The sequence below is a fragment of the Anopheles cruzii genome, chromosome 2 (assembly GCF_943734635.1).
Source record: "Anopheles cruzii chromosome 2, idAnoCruzAS_RS32_06, whole genome shotgun sequence".
Lineage (NCBI taxonomy): Eukaryota > Metazoa > Arthropoda > Insecta > Diptera > Culicidae > Anopheles > Anopheles cruzii.
In genome coordinates this window covers 35,902,634-35,921,183 of record NC_069144.1, presented here as the reverse complement: position 1 = coordinate 35,921,183, position 18,550 = coordinate 35,902,634, and the positions used below count along the sequence as shown (strand labels likewise).

Here is an 18,550-nt window from a genome sequence, read left to right as displayed (position 1 = left end):
TAAAACTGCTGTTGGTCCTTTCGCTAATTATGCCGCAGCCAGACGAGGAAAATGCAAGCGTCACTAGCACTCCTAATCAGCTCAAAACGTAAAAATGGAGGACGTCTGCCAAAGCGATGATGATTGGTCTGTCAACTGAACCCGCGCTTTTCCCTCCAAAATGCATTTTATGTTTGACGTGTATTTATGTTTCATGTTTGTTTTGTTTCCACTCAGTTTAGTACTCATCTGGGAAAATTGCGTTTAGTACAACAGAGTACTGTCTGAAATTTTTAATTTAGCACACTACTCTGATATTTTACACAACCAAAAACAAGCTTTAAGACTAATATATTATTTTCAAAGCCTTGATTTCACAAAGTTCTTGTTTTATTTTCGTTATATGCCGAGGAGCCAAAGTTCATCGACAAAGTTGTCAGTTGGTCGATTTGGTTTGTTTTGATATCGAAGATGAAGATGCGTTTACAAGAGCTAGTTCGCAATCTGAAATTTTTTGCAATTTGGAAATCAAATTGTAAAAAATTTCAGCCGAATCGAACCTTGCCCTTTACCTTTAAATTTGCCCAGGCTCAGAATAAATTTGGGTAATTCTAAGCATCGGATAGTGAAATCAGTTTTCTATGAAATGTTCCGAACGATTTGTGCTCTACATAATTTTAAAAATTAGTCCCAAAAGATCAAGATATCAATTAAGGAATGGATCAAAGAATAATTTCAACCAACAAATGTGGTTCATCGATTGTAGGGCCGAAGAGCGAAAATAACCCTTCGTTCTGGTTGCTTGTGGAGAGTTCGGAATGTATTGGAAGAAGTGGAGACTTCTCAGTCATGGTGTTGATGTAAAAAAGAAGCAAAAGGTTGTAGCGGCAAGGCAAGAAACGGTAGGAGCTTGTGGAAAACGTGAAAATACGCCACTCTACACACCGAGAAGTGTCTCCAAGGTATAATCAGCCCTAGAACGTGCGTGAGCAAACAAGCAGGTGTAAAATAGGGTAAAAATAAAAGGAGTCCCCGCCATCGAACTGCGGCAGAGCGAGTTTGTGCGTGTGTGTGACGATTCTTGAGCTCCTAACGTGCTTCGGGCGATACCGAAATCGTTCCATCAGGCGTCTCCGACATCGCACAGCCGCTGGCAGATCAATGTTTGCATCTAGGCTAATAAAACGAAGAAAAGCAAGAAGGGCGCACCCAAGGATTGCTGCTTGACCATTCCAATAGTGCGTTACCATTTCCGTGCCGTGTTGCGGTACAGCTTCCTAACCGTCCTGCCGTGGTGCGGCATTTCCACAGAGGTTTCCGAATCCGACGGTTTCAACAGCGGACGGTGATAAAGGTGCTCATCAAAAAGAGAATATCCTGCCGCGAATATAACCCTATTATTGCGAAGGACAAGTGGCAAACTGCGGGATACGGCAGCAAGTGTTTGATCGACGACGGTAGTTTGCAAATCGAACAAGTGGTCATCTGTCCGTGGTCCAAGTAGGCATGTTGCAAAGTTTGTAACTGCGTGAAAAGAGTCGTTGCCTGCACTCGATGATAGTTCGATGCGATCATCTATTGACGCACAAGTCACAGGACTCGCGAATAGTGGCCCACCTTGCGATCTCGCGGCAAGTCAAGGAAACCCACATTGACAGTTGCAGCAAAGGCTGCTTCGATTCGCGGTGCGCATAAACGCTTGTGTGTTTGAGTGGGTAAGCAATAGCAAAACGCGAAAACGGTGTGCGGAAAAAGAGAAATGTGTGAGGAACATCGAGAAGGAAGCACAAAAAAGAGAAAAAGTGCTGCCTGATATGTGGTAGAGCGAGAGCGAATAGGAAAAAGAGTTAGCACGTAAACGGGCGTGCGTGCGGCGGGTGGTTCGCCGAGTGCTCAGTCGGTTTCGGTCGAGAATTGTCAAAAATTTTCGTTGCCAAAGGAGCACAGGTTTTTCCTAATGAATTCCGTACGAGGAGGAACCGTAGCCGTAGTAACGCACCTAGGCGACGGGTGGCTGCGGTTAGCTTCAGATGAATTCTGATTCTTTAGTTATGGTGTTTGGTGTTCCTAGATTTTGTTTTCTGTTCTCATCTGCAAAACATCGTTCTTTCGATTATTGTGAAATCGTTGCGGCAAGCGAAAAGCACAGTCGGCTTTCTTATTTATATTCCAACTCCTCCTTTTTCCGTTCTCTTTTTAGTTCTCTCCCCAGTTATAAGTTCCCTGATCCTCTGGTTAGTGTCAGCTTAACACATAACTTCATCGCTTGCTGTTCCGTCTTGCTTGCGGTATCGAAACACGGATGGCAGCAGGAGCAACAACTACCCCGTTTTTGTAACTGCGAGACACGCCAGTTGCATAAGAAGGACTCCTCGTAAGCACCGGTTCCGAGTGCGGTTCGATCTCGGGCAGAGCAAATCACCAAGTCCCCGATCAGAACGGTTGGTTAGCAAATCATATGCACACCGCCAGCAGCAGCCAGGAGGACCGTCAAGTACTCAAACAAACCTAACAACATTGCGAGTGCGCGAAGCAGAAGCACGGTAAACACGGGGATACTCGGAATCGACCGGGGGGTGCGAAAGAGAAAGGACTGGATTGATGAGAACGGAACGGTTGTTGTGATTCTTCGTGGAGACTTTTGCCTTTGCGCTTCCGGCGGCCGCTAGAGCAGGAGAAATTGACGTGAGCAATTCCAAAGTGTCGTTGTGTCCGCGGGCGTCCGGGTAGTGACGGGCGGAAGTGTTTTAGTGGACCAAGTGGACGAAGCGTCGAAGAAGAAATGAACACTAAATCCGATACGAACCGACACGTGCTGACAATACAGGCGAAGAAAAAGCGCCATAAGACGGGAAAGAGAAAGGGCAAACAGACGACGGCGGCAGCGGCGGCGGCGGCGGCAGCGGCAGCGGCAAAGACGGCCGCGGCAGCAGCGGCGCAGAACACCGGCCACAACAACTATCACTCGACCACGGCAGCGGCCAGTGGTGGTGGTGCTTTCGTGGGTGCCGGAGTGCCGGAGCGACAGCCGCCGGGAGCAAGCAGTGCGGAAAATGCGGACTGTCCCGATGCGACTGCACTTTTCGTAGGTGACGGTGATGGTACGATGAGTGACAATCAGGAAGCGGAGGCCCTCTGTCCCGATGGTACCGCAATTTTCATGGATGACGGTGGTGGTGGTGGCAAGCGGGCACCGGTAGGTGTCGGTGGGAGCCTCTGGTCAACCGATGCGAACGCAAGCTCCTCGAACGAAACGATCGAGCAGGACCGCGACGGGGACGGGTACACGAGCGAAGAGGAGGAACAAGAGTGCCGGGAAGACTACGGTCGGGGGGGCTACCATCCGGTCAAGCTCGGTGATCTGTTTCTGCAACGCTACCACGTGATCCGCAAGCTCGGCTGGGGACACTTCTCAACGGTCTGGCTGAGCTGGGACCTGGAAGAGAAGCGGTACGTGGCGCTCAAGATTGTGAAATCGGCGCAACACTTTAGTGACACGGCCAAGGACGAGATACACATCCTGAAGTCGATCCTGAACGCCGATCCCGGCGATCCGAAACGGGACAAGGTGGTACAGCTGCTGAACGACTTTCGGATAACGGGCGTCAACGGGACGCACATCTGCATGGTGTTCGAAGTGTTGGGCCACAACCTGCTGAAGCTGATCATGAAGTCCAACTACCGAGGCATTCCGCTGGTCAACGTGAAATCGATCATCCGGCAGGTGCTCGAGGGGCTGGACTATCTGCACACGAAGTGCAAAATCATTCACACCGACATCAAGCCCGAGAACGTGCTGGTGTGCGTGAACGAGTGCTACGTGCGTAAGCTGGCGTGCGAGGCGACGGAAATGCACGCGATGGGCTGCAAGCTGCCGATATCGCTCATCTCGGCCGCTCCGCCCCAGCTTCAGGAGCAACCAGTCAGCCAGAACATGAGCAAGGCGAAGAAGAAGAAACTGAAAAAGAAAGCGAAAATGCAAACGGAACTGATCAGACAGCAAATGGAGCACCTTCAGCTGCTCGAACTCGGGGGACTGGAGAATGGTGACCGTTCCACAACAATAACTAGTAGTAGTACTATAACAACGGCCAGTTCGGTGGCGGCGGCGGCGGCCGAGGGCGACGACTCCACGAAGGCACACGGCGAGGGCGCTACAATTACTAAGCCCAGCCCAGGGTACGAGATGTCTTCTGAAACGGAACGATTGCTAGTGAACGGTGGTGCTGGTGGTGGCATCGACGGAGGCGGGTCATCGTCGTCGGGTGAGGAAGATCGCCAAACGCCAAACGCTTCGACGCTCTCCAGCCCGTCGATCAGTGAAGCCACATCCAACAACAATGAGGAAGCCTTGGACCAACGGAAATCGCCGACGACCGTCGATGGTGCCGAAAACGATAAGGAGTCCGGAGTCGGTGATAATGGTGATCCGAAAGCGGCGACCGAAAAGCCGTCATCTTCATCTTCGAACTCGAAGCTGCACATTGGCGAATCGGTACGGAAAATATTGTCCTCGGTAAAGGAACCGAAAGATCCGGCATTCGAAGTGTGCGATATCGACGTCAAGATAGCCGATTTGGGAAATGCGTGTTGGGTGGACAAGCACTTCACCGAAGACATCCAGACGCGTCAGTACCGCTCGCTGGAGGTGATTATCGGTGCCGGGTACGATACATCGGCCGACATTTGGAGCACGGCGTGTATGGCGTTTGAACTGGCCACCGGTGACTATCTGTTCGAACCGTTTTCCGGGAACGATTACTGTCGCGATGACGATCACATTGCGCACATTATCGAGCTGCTGGGTCCGGTCCCGAAGCGCATTGCCCTGTCGGGGAAAAACTCAAGCCATGCGTTCAACGCTAAGGGTGTGCTGAAAAACATTTCCGGCTTGAAACCGTGGGGATTAGTGGACGTGCTGATTGAGAAGTACGAATGGCCAGTCGAGGACGCCTTCGAGTTCAGTGACTTTCTCAAGCCGATGTTGGACTACGATCCGAAGACGCGTGCAACCGCCGCCGATTGCTTGCAGCACTCGTGGCTGCGGGAAAAGCCCTGAGCCTCACAGCCGTGGGCATCGTACCGGCCGATACCATGTTGGTAAGGGGGCAAACAATTGGGCCCACTCGGTAAACTATAGTACTCTATCAGAATGTTGAACTGCGGATTAAAATATTGTGCATATGTGTCTGTGTCGGTGTGTGTGTCTGTGTGGAAATGAGCCCTTCTAGTGGATAAATACGAAAACAAAAAGCAATCTGGCGAATCGAAAAATAGTTTCTTTCAAAATAGCGACTGGTTTGTTGGAGCAGAAAAGGTCGTGTGCAGTGTGATAAATGCAACGTGAAAAATACACGACGACTATGGTTTTGTGAATCTTTTGTTTCGTTCGATCGAAGCCCAAGACGCACAGCATACTCCAGCTAAGCAACTGAGAAAAAAGCGCCAAACGAAGGAGCCTGTGAACGGATACAAACGGATGTGTGTTGATGCAAAATGTTGTTGAAGTGAACTGACTACTAGCGAGTGTGAAACACATGTAACAAACGTATGTGCAGGATTAGTCAAATCATCAGCTTTACAAAATAGAACAATACATGGTGAGTGATCTTCCATTTTAGTCGTGGGCGCGGAGTTTAAATTACTTGTCTTTTTTTTGTTTTTGTTTTTTTTAAATCGATAAGAAAAAAATAATATACTAGGTCTAAGAGTTGAGAACCGGACTGTTCTTAACACACAAAAAACGTTTATAAAATCTTAATGCGATTTTCTTTTTTATTCAAAGTATGTGCTAGCTATACATTTCTCCTATCTCTTTGCTAAATCGTGGATTCCCAGGCGAAAGAATTCTTCGACTTTTTAAGCAAAATAAATAGTCATTCCATTTCGACTTCCACGTAGAAAAACGAAGGACTGCTCTGCCAAAACGTGTCCCATCGATGAAAAAGAATGATATTCGGAAAGATCCCAGTCTGGTGAATAACGCGGGGAGGGTTAGCAGCTCCCATCCAAGTGATTTGATAGTATCCTAAAACAGTTTTGTTTTTTGGGGCGCCTGATGCTAATGCTACGGGCCACCAGGCGCCTCCATTTTAGAAAACAGGAACGGCTTTTTGGTCGTTTTCGATCAATGCATGGTTCAAATTGATCATTTGTTGTCAGTAGCGATCAGAATTAACGTTTTCATCAGGTTTTAGAAGCTTGTGAAACACCACACCTTTCTGTCCCACCAGAAAGTTCGTTTTTTGGAGTCCTTGGACGCTTTTTTTTGTAAAGTCAAAATCGCCATTTTGAATATTTTTAAGCCACTTAAAGCATAGCAATCTTCCAAACACAAGTCCCGACAAGCAGTTGGTGTGATTCCGAAGCAGTTTTCTTCAAGAGAAGCAGAAAAATAATAATTCCCGCAAAACGTCATTTTCAGACACAAAAGTTGACATAGTTTAACCCTTTCAATGATGGGTTGCACACCGAAATAATTTATTTTTCGACCTGAAATCATTTATCTGATGTCGAAACAAGGTAATGACGAATGAACCGCTAAACTGGAAAGTCCCAATAGACAGGTACAGCCATCTTTTTAACAGTCCGGTTCTCAACTCTTAGACCTAGTATATCGGAAAATATATATATATAAAAAATATATATATTATGAATGAATATATACCGCAAACACAGCAAACATTTTCGATTGATCTGTTGGTTTCACCGCCAAATTTTCGTTCAAAATTCCCATTATTCTTTGTTCTACAAAAAAGTAATCCGTAGCCTTTTAATGTACTTACGATGCAATGCAATCAACCATGCTAACGAAAAGATTTAATTTTCAAAAGCGATTTAGTAATAAATATCGAAGAAATGGCATGATTCAAAAAAATGGTCCAAACTATGATTATGCGTAAATTAGACCTGTGAACATTTCATGTACATTTGGCTATGGAATTAGGATATTGTACTCGTTATGCTTGATGACGACAAAAACGCTTGTTTGCCAGATGGGGCGACAAGTTTCAGCTTTGAATTACTCGAAATTTCCGTTAGTTCCGGTAAACTAACATGCTAACGTGGTTTGTTTTACAGGAATCTAATTGACAACATCAATGTCTGTGCCGCGTGTGCCCTCGTTAGCAAGCTACAAGGATATGAACTTTTGGATCTCGAACTGTGACGCAGCTGGATGCAACGGCAAGGAACGACCTATGGTGTGCGACGAACAGTGGACGATTTCGCAAGTACATTGTTAGCATCCACAAGTGAGGGAAATTGTTAAAACATGTTAAAAAATAATAATGAAAAATATAAAATAAATACCCAGAACCAGTTAGAGACATTTTACAAAAATAATAGGAATTATTAACAAATCGGTTATTAGCCTGTAGCATTGTATAAAGAATGTTTCATAATCATCCAAAAACGCATACAAACACAGGTTAAGGAGAGTGATCGTGGGCACAGATAAAGTTAAGCAACACACGTAAGCCGCTAGAAAATTCCTACACAAACCGTTTTTCTTTCATCTAAGCCTTCTCTAAATCTGATCCCAAAGACCCCAGGAATGTACGTAGAACGACACCTTCAAAGGAAGTATAGAGCGTGTCCGGGAGCAACATTTTGTAGAAGCACAATGCTCGTGAATATTTTTTGTTAGTGATATGATGGTGCACTACTTTAGTGAGTAGTTGAATGTGAAATTGCGACAGGAGGGACCCGAAGAAATCGATCGATTTGTCGTCGAAGCTCACCTCCGTACTCATGAACTCATCAGTAAATCATTCTGCAAGAGGGTAAACTCTGCAAAATGATGAGCGCAACACCCAAAATATCAAGTTGGGAAAAAAGTAATCGACGTTTTTCACGACAGATGCCTTTTGATATCTCGTGAAGTATCGATCGTACAGTTTCAAGTTTCGAATCGAACTATTTCGTACACGGATGGGTACTGCGGATGATAAATGGGATACATACGACAATACTGTGTGAAAATAATTGTGGTCTAAGCGTGTTGAAGCAGCTTAACCGGTGGTCAAACCAGGAATAACGGCTAGGAAGGTTCTACTGAGTATTTGGGTGGGACTTGAAAGGAATCGTTTATTATGAATTGCTTTCGTGTGGTTAAACACTAAATTCAGATCTCTACTGCCCATTACTGCACCGTTTGAAGCTAGCAATTGACCAGAAACGACCAGAATCGGCCAACGGAAGAGGTGTTGTGTTCCATCAGGACAACGAAATGTAACGCACGTCTTTAGTGGCTCGCCAGAAAGTCCAGGAGCTTGGTTGGGAAGTTTTAATGCGTCCACCGTATAGTACGGACCTTGCACCAAGCGATTGACACCTTCGTCGTGCATTACAAAATTTCCTGATTGATGAAAAACTGAGATCAAAAAAGGATTGTGAAAATGGATTGCTAGAGTTTCTCGCCAATAACGACTAAGCCTTCTACGAAAGAGGCGTTATGGAGGTATTTTTAAAAAGGCAACAAATTTTCCAACAAAATGGTGCAAATTTGACGCAAATCGGAACATCTTAAATAAAGTTTCGAAGTTCACGCAAAAAACGTCGATTTCTTTTTCCCCAACCTTATATTATGTTCAGTGAAACGTGATCCTCATGAAGCTCCTAATGGGACAAACCTTTTGGCAGCGTTTTTTTTTGTGAACTGGTGAAAGTGAGCTGCCAAAGGGCTGTAGCTTCGAAATGAGTGTTTTAATTTATGTCTAAACCTTACCTCACCGTGGTGTGTTCTTAAGCCAGTTTTTGAAAATGCCAAAATTGAAAGCTAGTGGAACTTTGCTTTATTACATGCTGGTAAACGGAGGCTACCCTTTGGCGTCTTTCGGTGGATAATAATAACCTTCCACGCAAACTCATGCCACATTCACAACGGCTAGGCGCATTTGTAATATATTCATCTAATGTTCTTTCAACTACTTACAAGTACACGGTCTGTGCTGTTGCCGGCTTTTCGTAAATATGGAATCGAAAAGAGGCAATCACAATACCCTGTCTCTACTCTACATCTGATGCAAAATATCATGGCAATGGAGTCGGTATGCTCAGCATTCATCGTCCTTTCTCTGGAATAAAACATTTCTGGCTGCCAATCTAACAGGGTCTTTTGATAAATAAACGTTGTAGAAAATTTAAAAAAATGTACGTAAGAGAAAAAGATCCTGGATCCCGAAGGAAGGATAAAGGGCCATAAGGAAACCTTCTGTTTAAAGCATGATCTCAATATGTGCCCTTCCTCTCTTGTTGGTCGCCTTTTCTTTCTCCTTTACACTCTTAATTTCTTTCTCTTTCACTATTGTTTGATTTTACGAGAGCAACGAAAGTTGAGTGCAACAAAGTGATGCATTCAGGGAACAATCCGGCCACTAAAGCCGGTTAATCGAGTCTGTGCTAGAGAAAGTCGGAGCAATAGAAAGTCGGAGCAATAGACATTTTAGTTCTGCCTCTTTCGTTAAGAATGTCCAAGGAATGTTTCTGCGATGTAAACAAATGTTTCTGTCATCGTATCAATTCTACATAAAAAAAATGAAGCGCATGCGCTATGGCATAATGACAGGGAACAACAACACTACGTTGATGGAGGCAGCCAAAAAAAATATTGCTTTCTCTAGTAAAAATTCGATCAACCGACTTAGTCGCCAAAGCAACCTGCTAGTCGGGCGGAGACAGAAAAACGCCTCCCATGCCAAATTGGCGAATTGTTAAGCATCACTACTTTCGTCATATACAGACACACTCACAAACCACATGAAGAACTAGATAATTTTCCAATCATTCATAAACTGTTCCCATCGCCTATCAGCTTTGTCAGCTGATCCGATGGTAACATCATCCCCTACAGTTAAAATGTTAAAACCACAATAGTATGGAAGCATCACAGAATTTGGCTACTCAGCAGAGATGATTGATTATCATTGTACGAGATAGACTTGATAGGAATAAAATATTCTTGTTATTTTGACTGTATGTCACTTCAGTCCCCATCTCGACCATCTTAGTTTGCATTCAAACTTACAGCCCACTTCACGGTGTTTCCTGAATGTGTTAAATGGAGTGTTTTTTATATATTGATGGACAGGCGCATGGATGTATTTTCACTACATCTGGTTACAATTACACTTATGCCATGACCGCACGCAACCGTATGAAACTTACTGTGGGGGTTTTGTAAAGTTATCTTGTATTGCTGTGTGTATATAACTACTTTATTTCCGTTTCCTCCTAAAGCTCCAGAAGGCAGTAGTAGTTCATAAAAAATGATAGACTTTGAAAAAGTATCATGTATGGAATATAAATATTATTCTAGAATGGGAAGCAAATAATAATGTTGGTTCCTGTAGAGAACGAATAGGACACCAGAAACAAAGTTTGAAAGAAAGCGAAAGGAACACCTATAGAAAAGGCCACAATTCAGTGTTGCGGATTGTTGATAATAGTTCTGTAAAGTAATTGTATTGCTAATCAATTGTATTTATCGCATCTCCTGTTCCCTTCTCCTGCATCGGAATTTGTTACCAATTCCGGTTGTGAACAGCTAGAAAATGTATTATTCTTCCCGCCAACCAACCTCTGGGAGGATGCTGTTTCGTCAGCACCCTCTATTCATTATTGATAACCATTAAAATAGTCCTGCTGCTTCCTTTTGAAGAGAATGAACACAAGGAAAACAAAACAATTCACAACACGAAGCCAGCCGCGATGCAAACAATAAGAAAATGATCATCATTATCCCTTATGGTGTAACTGTGTACGACCAAAATTGAGGTGAACGCTCGCCTAACAAAAACATCCAGCTGGTTGGTAGCGACATACAGAGAAGGAGTCGATTTAGAAATAGAGCAGCAGACTAACGCGTATAGAGAACGAGTAAAAACAAATTTACAACCTCCACTAGAAGCACGGAGCAAGGGGAAGAACGAGCGCCTGCAAGAAGAAGTGGCACGGGCAGATTACTAATCTTATAGGGATGTACTTTTTATAGTAAAAAATCTCCCTTCAGTCAGTGTGTGCAAAACTATAGCAAAAGTTATGCTGGTAAATACAACAAATATGTATCAAAGTAGCCATGCAAAGCGGCTGCGGCATGGAATACGCAAGAGAAGAATATGAACAATTTCTTGATTGTTTTCTATGTTCAACGAGGATGTAGAAGGCCTCTCATAGGGCTGGAAAGCTGGAGGGTGTACGCATTGTATCATTTGTAGACCAACAATTATCTAGCAATGTCGTAAATATTACTAAGCAAGCATTACACACACAGTCATTCACACGCACACACACACACACACACAACTACATTTGAAAATCATGTTATTACCACATGTACACAATCTATATATACATATACAACATGGGCGAAACCACGTGCGTAAGTAAGTAGGATTACTGTGGAGGCAATCGAAGTAGAAGTCACGTTATGGACAAACAATGTGCAGGAAAAGTGTACGATGCAGGAAAGATGTAAGTAAATCGAATAAAAGGACATCCACTCGGCAGGGATGGGCTTAGGATGTAGGCGCCGCGCACTGAGAAAGCGATCAAAGCGAATGCAAGGATCTTAACTACACAGTGCTCCGAAGTGACTTTGAAATTGGCCGGTCATATTGGTTGATGAGATGCTCATACCGAAAATAAAATGCGAGAAGAGTGTGTGTGATATTGTTTCACAACAGAAAAATGAAATTCTGCAACTTAAATAGTCTATATAGCTCTCTGCCCTGTATGCATTTCGTTGCTAGTTTCCTTCTTCTCCCGACTTTTCCCCGACAAGAAAACATTCTGGTAAGTATTGCATCCGTGAAACGTAGAAATTTTATAGTCTGTGAACCGTTTCAAATTCGGCCACTGTAAATGTTTCATCAAATGTGTTCGCTTGAGCAATGCAACACTCGATCGTTGTGTCAATGGTCATGAATGGACGTCCGTTTTTTCGTCAACTATGTTCCGTTTCGTCAACGTAAATCCGCTTACGTGAGTGCTTCGTCTTGTGACGCCAGCTGTGACGAGCGAGGAGAGAATTTGTTTATCACGATTTTCTAAATATAAAAACACACATATAAGCTGAACGTTGCGTGAAAAACGTTAGGCGAATATTTTCCTTTGCCACTCTTTATGGGCGATTTTTCGTCAATTCTCGTAAGACTCCCGCCTAGTTAGCGTTGGACCGTGGACATTAATAGCATAAACTGCAACTTTTCTCAAACCATTTAAGATTTCATGAAATTTGACAGACATCGTTACAGAACAGACAGAGAGAAAGTACATGTGAATGATAAGAAATCATTTACCATCAAATGTTTCATTTTCTCAAATTGCTAGATTTTTCCTATTTGGCAAGCTCGAAAGTGGCAGTTTCAGTCAAATGTCGAATCAAAATAGCCAATAACGAAGCCAAACGAGCCGGCTACTTATTCACCATTGTTCATGCATTTCAATAAACACTAGATTCGTCGGGAACACAACCCCGGGAGGGTGGTAAATCAATCACGCTGTACGATTGGGGGGGGATGGTCGTTGTTACTGCCACGATTGCATTGCGTGTGCCGTTCGTGCACCGTTAACAACGTTTTCGTTGGGTCGTATATGGCCGTTTTGTCAATATCCGTCATTTCCGGCGACAGAATGGTGCCACTTGATAGAAGTAGTACGCGAAGCGTTATGATCAACCTTGCCTAGCCTGCTTCGAAGATGACACAGATTTTGCACCCGAAGGCCTTATATTCGACCCAATGTGACCGTATGTATCTCTTTTTCTAATTTTAGTACCATTGAGTAAAAAGTTGGATCGCGTGTTTGATGTGAGTTCAACCTGATTGAATCACTCATCAATGAGAGAGATTCGCTAACATACCAAATGAGAAGGAAACATTTTTTTTATTAAATTTGGCCAAATTTGGCCAATGAAAATAAATGCTACCTTTGATTAACCTACAGAATTTAGCTTGTTGCGTTAGTACTACCTCCTTAGGCATAAGAAGGGTGTGAGCAACATCTTATTAATGTGTCCTTTTTTGTTTTGGTTGAGACCGTAAGGGATCCTGTGGAGTTTTTGCGCGTGTGTCTAGCGGCAATGTTTACAGCTACCGCATCATCCAGTCCAGTCCGATGATGCACCCAATCAGACCAGACCAGCGAAAAGTGGAGGGTCAGCGGAGATGATAACAATATAAAGTCTCTCTCGTAGCTACAGTTGCGCATTGTAATCAGTGTTCGGCAGTGGCCCGCTAGTAGTGAACGTGCTTGTCGTTGGTCTCAATTCGTCGTTCAGTGACTGGTTTTAAAGGTTAATTTTCTAGGTATAAACTCATTCGGAAAATCGCCAAAATACTGTTCATCGATTAAACTTCCATCAGACATCGGCGAGTTTGGGTCGGTCGATGCAACTATTCCTTCGTCGCAACAATTTCCCTCAGTAGCGCCACGAAACATACGCTCGAAACCATTGGAAAAAATGCTTCCTTCTCTTCTCAGCTGATAAAAAGAGATTCAGTCATAGGAAAAACACATGACGGTACGAAGAGCTAGCGATGAGCAAGGTGGCTAAATGGCTAGTAAGACGACAAACAAGGTTTGCCGGTGGTTACGCAACATTCGACGCGTCAAAGTAAAAAGTTCTCACGAAGGTACGACGACACTCACAAGGGGCGCGAATCAACCACCAGCTGGTTGACTTCAACGGCACGCGTGGCTGTAAATCGTATGGGTGACGCATAACCCGGATAGGATTATTTTTAAACTCTATAATGTGCTCGGGAAAGGATGTTTTTGGCTTGTGCTATAATTGATTGAAGTTCTTTTTTCATCTTGTGATTTGATTTGAGTTGTTGGAGCACAAAAATCGTCACATTCCGGTAGTGTCATTTGGCTTAAGCTTCTTGAGGTAGTTTGATTTGTTCAACGAAATATACCAATTGAAGTATCCATGGGGCGTATCCTTGATTTGTGGACGATCCCTTTAAGATCTATATGACTTTCGGGCAATAATCATTAAACTTTACAACTGAGGCACATATAATTTGAGAGTGAGAACGAATAAGAAACGAATAAGGAATATTGGTTAAAAGGAAAATCTAAACGGTACACTGAAACTCTGTTCAGTTAGTTCATTTTTGAAGGGAGTTATATTTTTTTTTACCCAGCAATCCTGAAACCACGAACAATCATACCTGGTTGGAACGGAGTACGATAAAAATCGACGAAAATGAATGTATGTGTCGTTGGCGCTGGAGTCGTTGGGTTAACGACCGCACTGGAGCTACAGCGTGAGTTGCGGAACGCAAATGTTACCATCTTGGCGGATCGGTTCGAGAAGGACACGTGTAGTGATGTGGCAGCCGGTCTTTTTCGACCCGGAACCAGCTTTTCCGGCTGTACAGAGGAAATAACCAGGTAAGGTGAAGTGGGAGTTACTGGATTCATGGAAAAAGACATTAGTAGTAGCGCAGAAAAGGGGTTGGTATGATGAAGTATTTCTATAATCAATGTAGTAGTACTTGAACTATGCACATTGTATCTTATATTGATCTTGTTATTATAGTTTCCCAATTAATTAATTAGTTATGTCGAACTATTGGTTCTGCTTAGGAACCTTATATTGTAGCTTTATGAGTTTTATCTTTATTTTTCTTTTCTTTGATCTTTTTTATATTTTAAAGAATGTTCTAATATGAAAATGTGCACTGCCGTTTTCTAACAGCGCGCGAATAAACAGAACCCATTTACGCGATACGTGACGTTTACGTGATAGGAACATCGCCGTCTGGTGCAGAAACAAACGGAATTTCTTCCTGCTTGTGAAAAGCCAATTATTCAAAATGTAATTGAATTGAAAAAATATGGCCTAATTTAGAAAATAATGTAAGCGTTACGAACTTTTCATGACACCTACTTTGCTATGGTTTTTGCCATTATCACCCACGACGAAGCCCGATAGGTGGGTGGGTTGGTGTCAGAGTACGTGCGCAGTGATTCGCTCCATTAGACACCTGTCGGAAGCTTTGCACCGGGCCATCGGATTGGAACCTACCACTGACGGATGGGCGGTCACGATCGATAGGATTCCGCTGGCCGCGATCTGCTTTCGCTTTGTGTTCACCTAAGGCCCTAGACGGGGCCGGGTCCTGGAGTCCAGCCAATGGATTCCCGTGCAGGCCGCATTGTTTTTTTTCGCCTTTATTTTGCTACATCCTTTCTGACATTACGTAACTTACAGCTTTGGCGTTGTTTTAGCTTACCTTTGCTTAGTGGTTTTCCTTCCCTATGCTTTTATTCCCTTGCCTGCGGTAAGCACTAGAATAGTTCACGGTCGAAACACAACACATTCTATTCTAAATCGTTTTTTAATAGCCACACAGTTCTATTTTAAGAAGAGGAGTGCATACAAGCGTTGCTCGCTTTTCGGGTTTAGCGTATCAAAATCATATTCGTATACCGTAAAACTTACAATAAAAAAAAAATTGAACTGGGAAATGATGATCCATTACCCGTAGCCACAATCGGCGGAATGCGACCCTTATGCTAATACATTTTAGAATGATAGTGGCAAACTTCCACTTTTGGCTTTAGATGGCCATTTCTAAAACTACAAAATATGATGAGGTATTTACCTTCCCATTTGCTCTCGTAAATCGTTTCGGACTTCACACCATGATTCACGGCATGTTGTATCATGGAGTTTGCATCACCAGCAATCGATTTTCGACGGTTGACCGCAATAAAATTAGGCCACAAACATGCTCTTACCTCGCTCATAGGACACTAATCAAAATCAATCGTGCAAACAATGAGGTTTTACCAAATGAACCTTAGTTCATTAGTGTATCAATAGAAATTATGGAATATCAGCTGGAAATGTTATCTGCCGGTGTTGTTGCTATCATTTTGTGTGAGGATTATATCCATAATTTATCACAGCGCCTGCACTATGCTGAAGAAGGGGTGCTGCACGTGTATGTCTAATATCAAATATTTTTTTGTTCTTATAAATCGGCGTAACGAAAAAAACAGGAGGCCGACAGGTACAAACTATCGGCAATGCAGCTCTTTTCCAGCAGCTTTTGTGACTACTTTTCCGCAACCCTCTAACTCTTTCTACTTGCTGTTATGACCAATGTTTAGCTGCGGTTTGCAGTCGGCTCACTGCCACATGGCATGTACGGCACGCTGACCCCAGGCAACTGAACAACCGAGAAGGACGAATCACGGCATCCTCGGTCAAACTGAGTGCCATTTCGCCAGCCGTGAGGCCTGCCCCAACCAAATGGGGACGAACTCTCTGTGGAGTAACCGTTGCCCGTTGTTGCATGTATCGAAGAAGCCTTACTAGGGAAACCATTGACTTGCACAAAATAGGTAACGGAGGCAGGTCGGCCTCTAATAAAATGTTAGCGAACTAGGCCATCTTTCGCTCTTTATCGATTTTTCATCATTTTGAATGGTCGGAGTTTTTTTTCCTCACTTCAAAACATTAAGGCATTTTTCGCGCTCGATTAGACACCTTCGGCGCTGATATTAGGTGGCACTTGGGGATCATTAAGGTTTTGTGCGTTTTATTTTCAACCAAAATTGTGAAAATGTTTTTTTTATCCTTATCGCGGTTGTCGATTGTTAAAGAGTTTCGTCTACTTCCTTGAAGTTCAATTAAAGAACTCGGATACACGGACATACAACGGTCGGTGGATGGTGACTAACTTCTTCCTAATGTTTACCAGTCACGCAAAGGTAACTTAGGGACGGTAATTTGAGCTGTACTGTCTCAAAAACCACTATTCAAGGAAAGGTAGACTAGGACAACGGCTGCCGTGGCAAATTGTTTTGAGTGTGTTGGTGATATAGAAAACAAGAACCTCAGAGAGGCTAAAATATAGTTGTCGTGCGTATACATTTTGGACTAGGTCACAGAATTAGAGCTCCTCCAACAAAGGAAATGCATCAAACGTTCATGACTTTGTATGATGCCGTACTTTTATCTTCTGTAGTTTTATGTATGCTTATGAATTTACAAAAATATTACAAAACGAAAAGCAGAAAAAAACAGAACAGGAAGTACCTCAAAACAATTATGCATTGTCATTCTGCCTCGAATTATGGACTTCACAAATGTAAGAGAATATTTAATGTCCTTTCCCGAATCACCCTTTTGCATGCAGAAAATTATGTCTCGCAGGTCTAATGTAACCGACACGAAAAGTTGTCGCCCTTTGAAATTACCGTAATTCAAAATATGTTTCCGCCTTATAATTGATTTATACGCCTTCTCAGGAAATGGATTTCAGACGCCTACAGCTATTGGGACGAACTTCGCAAGACGGAACACTCCTTCCGGGCTGGTGTATGTCAGATGTCGGGCTATATTTTCTCCAGTCGTGATCCTGCCATTGTGAGGGTAAGCTAGTTATTATCGGACGAAGTATGGCAAGCTGCTGTGAGCTAATTGTTTCCCTCCGCAGAATCACTTTATAGAAAAGGTTGTGCCAGTTTACCGGGCGGCTACTGAGCAAGAGTTGCGGCTGTGTCCGGGCGAATGGAAATATGGCTCATTCTTCACCACCATTCTAACTGAGTGCCGCCTTTTCCAACCGTGGGCTACTGAACGGTAAGTCGTTGGATTGATTGACTAAACGATGTTATAACATAATCCAAAGCGATCAAAAGGCATGTATAGATACCACATTCCGATTTCTTGACAGGTTTCTGGACAACGGTGGACGGATTGAAACGGTTAGTTTACTCAGTTTCGAGGAGCTACGCGGCAAATGCGATGTGATTGTGAACTGTTCCGGTTTAGGAGCCAAACGTTTGTGCAACGATCATAAATTGGTTCCTATAAGAGGACAAGTAACGAAAGTGCGTGCCAACTGGGTAAAGACAGCTTTCTATGCGGACTTCGATACGTATGTTATCCCAGGCTTCGACGGAGTTACTTTGGGAGGGTGCCGTAATTTCGATAGCTATAACACCGAAATCTGTCGCCACGACACTGCGTCCATCCGGGAACGTTGTGAATCCTTGCTACCCAGCCTAAAGAATGCACCCGTTATCCGGCAGGCCGTTGGGTTGAGACCGCACCGTGATCCAGTTCGCGTTGAGATTGAGCTATTGTCTACTCCAAACGGGACTTTGCGCATCGTGCACAACTATGGACACGGTGGGTATGGCGTCACAACGGCACCAGGAACCGCAAAGTATGCAGTGCAACTTGTTAAAGCTGCCTTAAAAAGCAACAGTAAATTGTGAGAAGCAATGCCGACGAAATAATAACAGAAAAACATTAGCAAACATTACCAAACATTATTACTAGAAAACTTATATACAATAAAAATCAAGTCTAAAGAAACCCATCTGATTGGGCTGATATATAGAAAAAGCTGCTATAAATCTTTCTTCAAGTTTGAAACTTACCTTTTCACCAACCGAAATGTTTTGAATCTTTTCCGACGAAAGCTGGCGAATTCGAATTCATCGACCGACGGAAATCGACGAAACGCTGCTTTGTTTATCTCCGAAAAATTTGACCTCTTCGGAGCTGTCAGTCGACGATAAATGACAGCTCGGTTGGCGT

At 43.6% G+C, this 18,550-nt stretch overlaps 2 protein-coding genes across 4 annotated transcripts; both read left to right on the top strand.

Annotated features, from left to right (window-relative positions):
- Positions 1 to 2,761: 2,761 nt before the first annotated feature.
- LOC128267746 (SRSF protein kinase 3) lies at positions 2,762 to 5,056 on the top strand. Its single transcript, XM_053004647.1, has one exon. It carries the CDS (start codon positions 2,762 to 2,764, stop codon positions 5,036 to 5,038), a length of 2,277 nt encoding a protein of 758 aa, XP_052860607.1. The 3' UTR covers positions 5,039 to 5,056.
- An 8,154-nt stretch (positions 5,057 to 13,210) lies between these two features.
- On the top strand, positions 13,211 to 18,334 carry LOC128278366 (D-aspartate oxidase). 3 transcript variants are annotated; one of them, XM_053017087.1, is made up of 5 exons: positions 13,211 to 13,273; positions 14,130 to 14,379; positions 17,251 to 17,374; positions 17,439 to 17,584; positions 17,679 to 18,334. In XM_053017087.1, the coding sequence occupies exons 2-5, from the start codon at positions 14,192 to 14,194 to the stop codon at positions 18,223 to 18,225; spliced, it is 1,005 nt and encodes a 334-aa protein (XP_052873047.1). In that variant the 5' UTR covers positions 13,211 to 13,273; positions 14,130 to 14,191; the 3' UTR covers positions 18,226 to 18,334. The 3 variants fall into 3 exon arrangements, with proteins under 3 accessions (XP_052873047.1, XP_052873045.1, XP_052873046.1); XM_053017085.1 differs by having other exon boundaries at positions 13,211 to 13,286; XM_053017086.1 differs by lacking the exon at positions 13,211 to 13,273 and adding an exon at positions 13,369 to 13,613.
- Positions 18,335 to 18,550: the final 216 nt, after the last annotated feature.

Coding starts and splice junctions, on each gene's coding strand:
- LOC128267746 (XM_053004647.1), top strand. CDS start 2,762: ATGAACACTAAATCCGATACGAACCGACACGTGCTGACAATACAGGCG.
- LOC128278366 (XM_053017087.1), top strand. CDS start 14,192: ATGAATGTATGTGTCGTTGGCGCTGGAGTCGTTGGGTTAACGACCGCA. Junction 14,380..17,250: donor TGTACAGAGGAAATAACCAG/GTAAGGTGAAGT, acceptor ACGCCTTCTCAG/GAAATGGATTTCAGACGCCT. Junction 17,375..17,438: donor GTGATCCTGCCATTGTGAGG/GTAAGCTAGTTA, acceptor TTCCCTCCGCAG/AATCACTTTATAGAAAAGGT.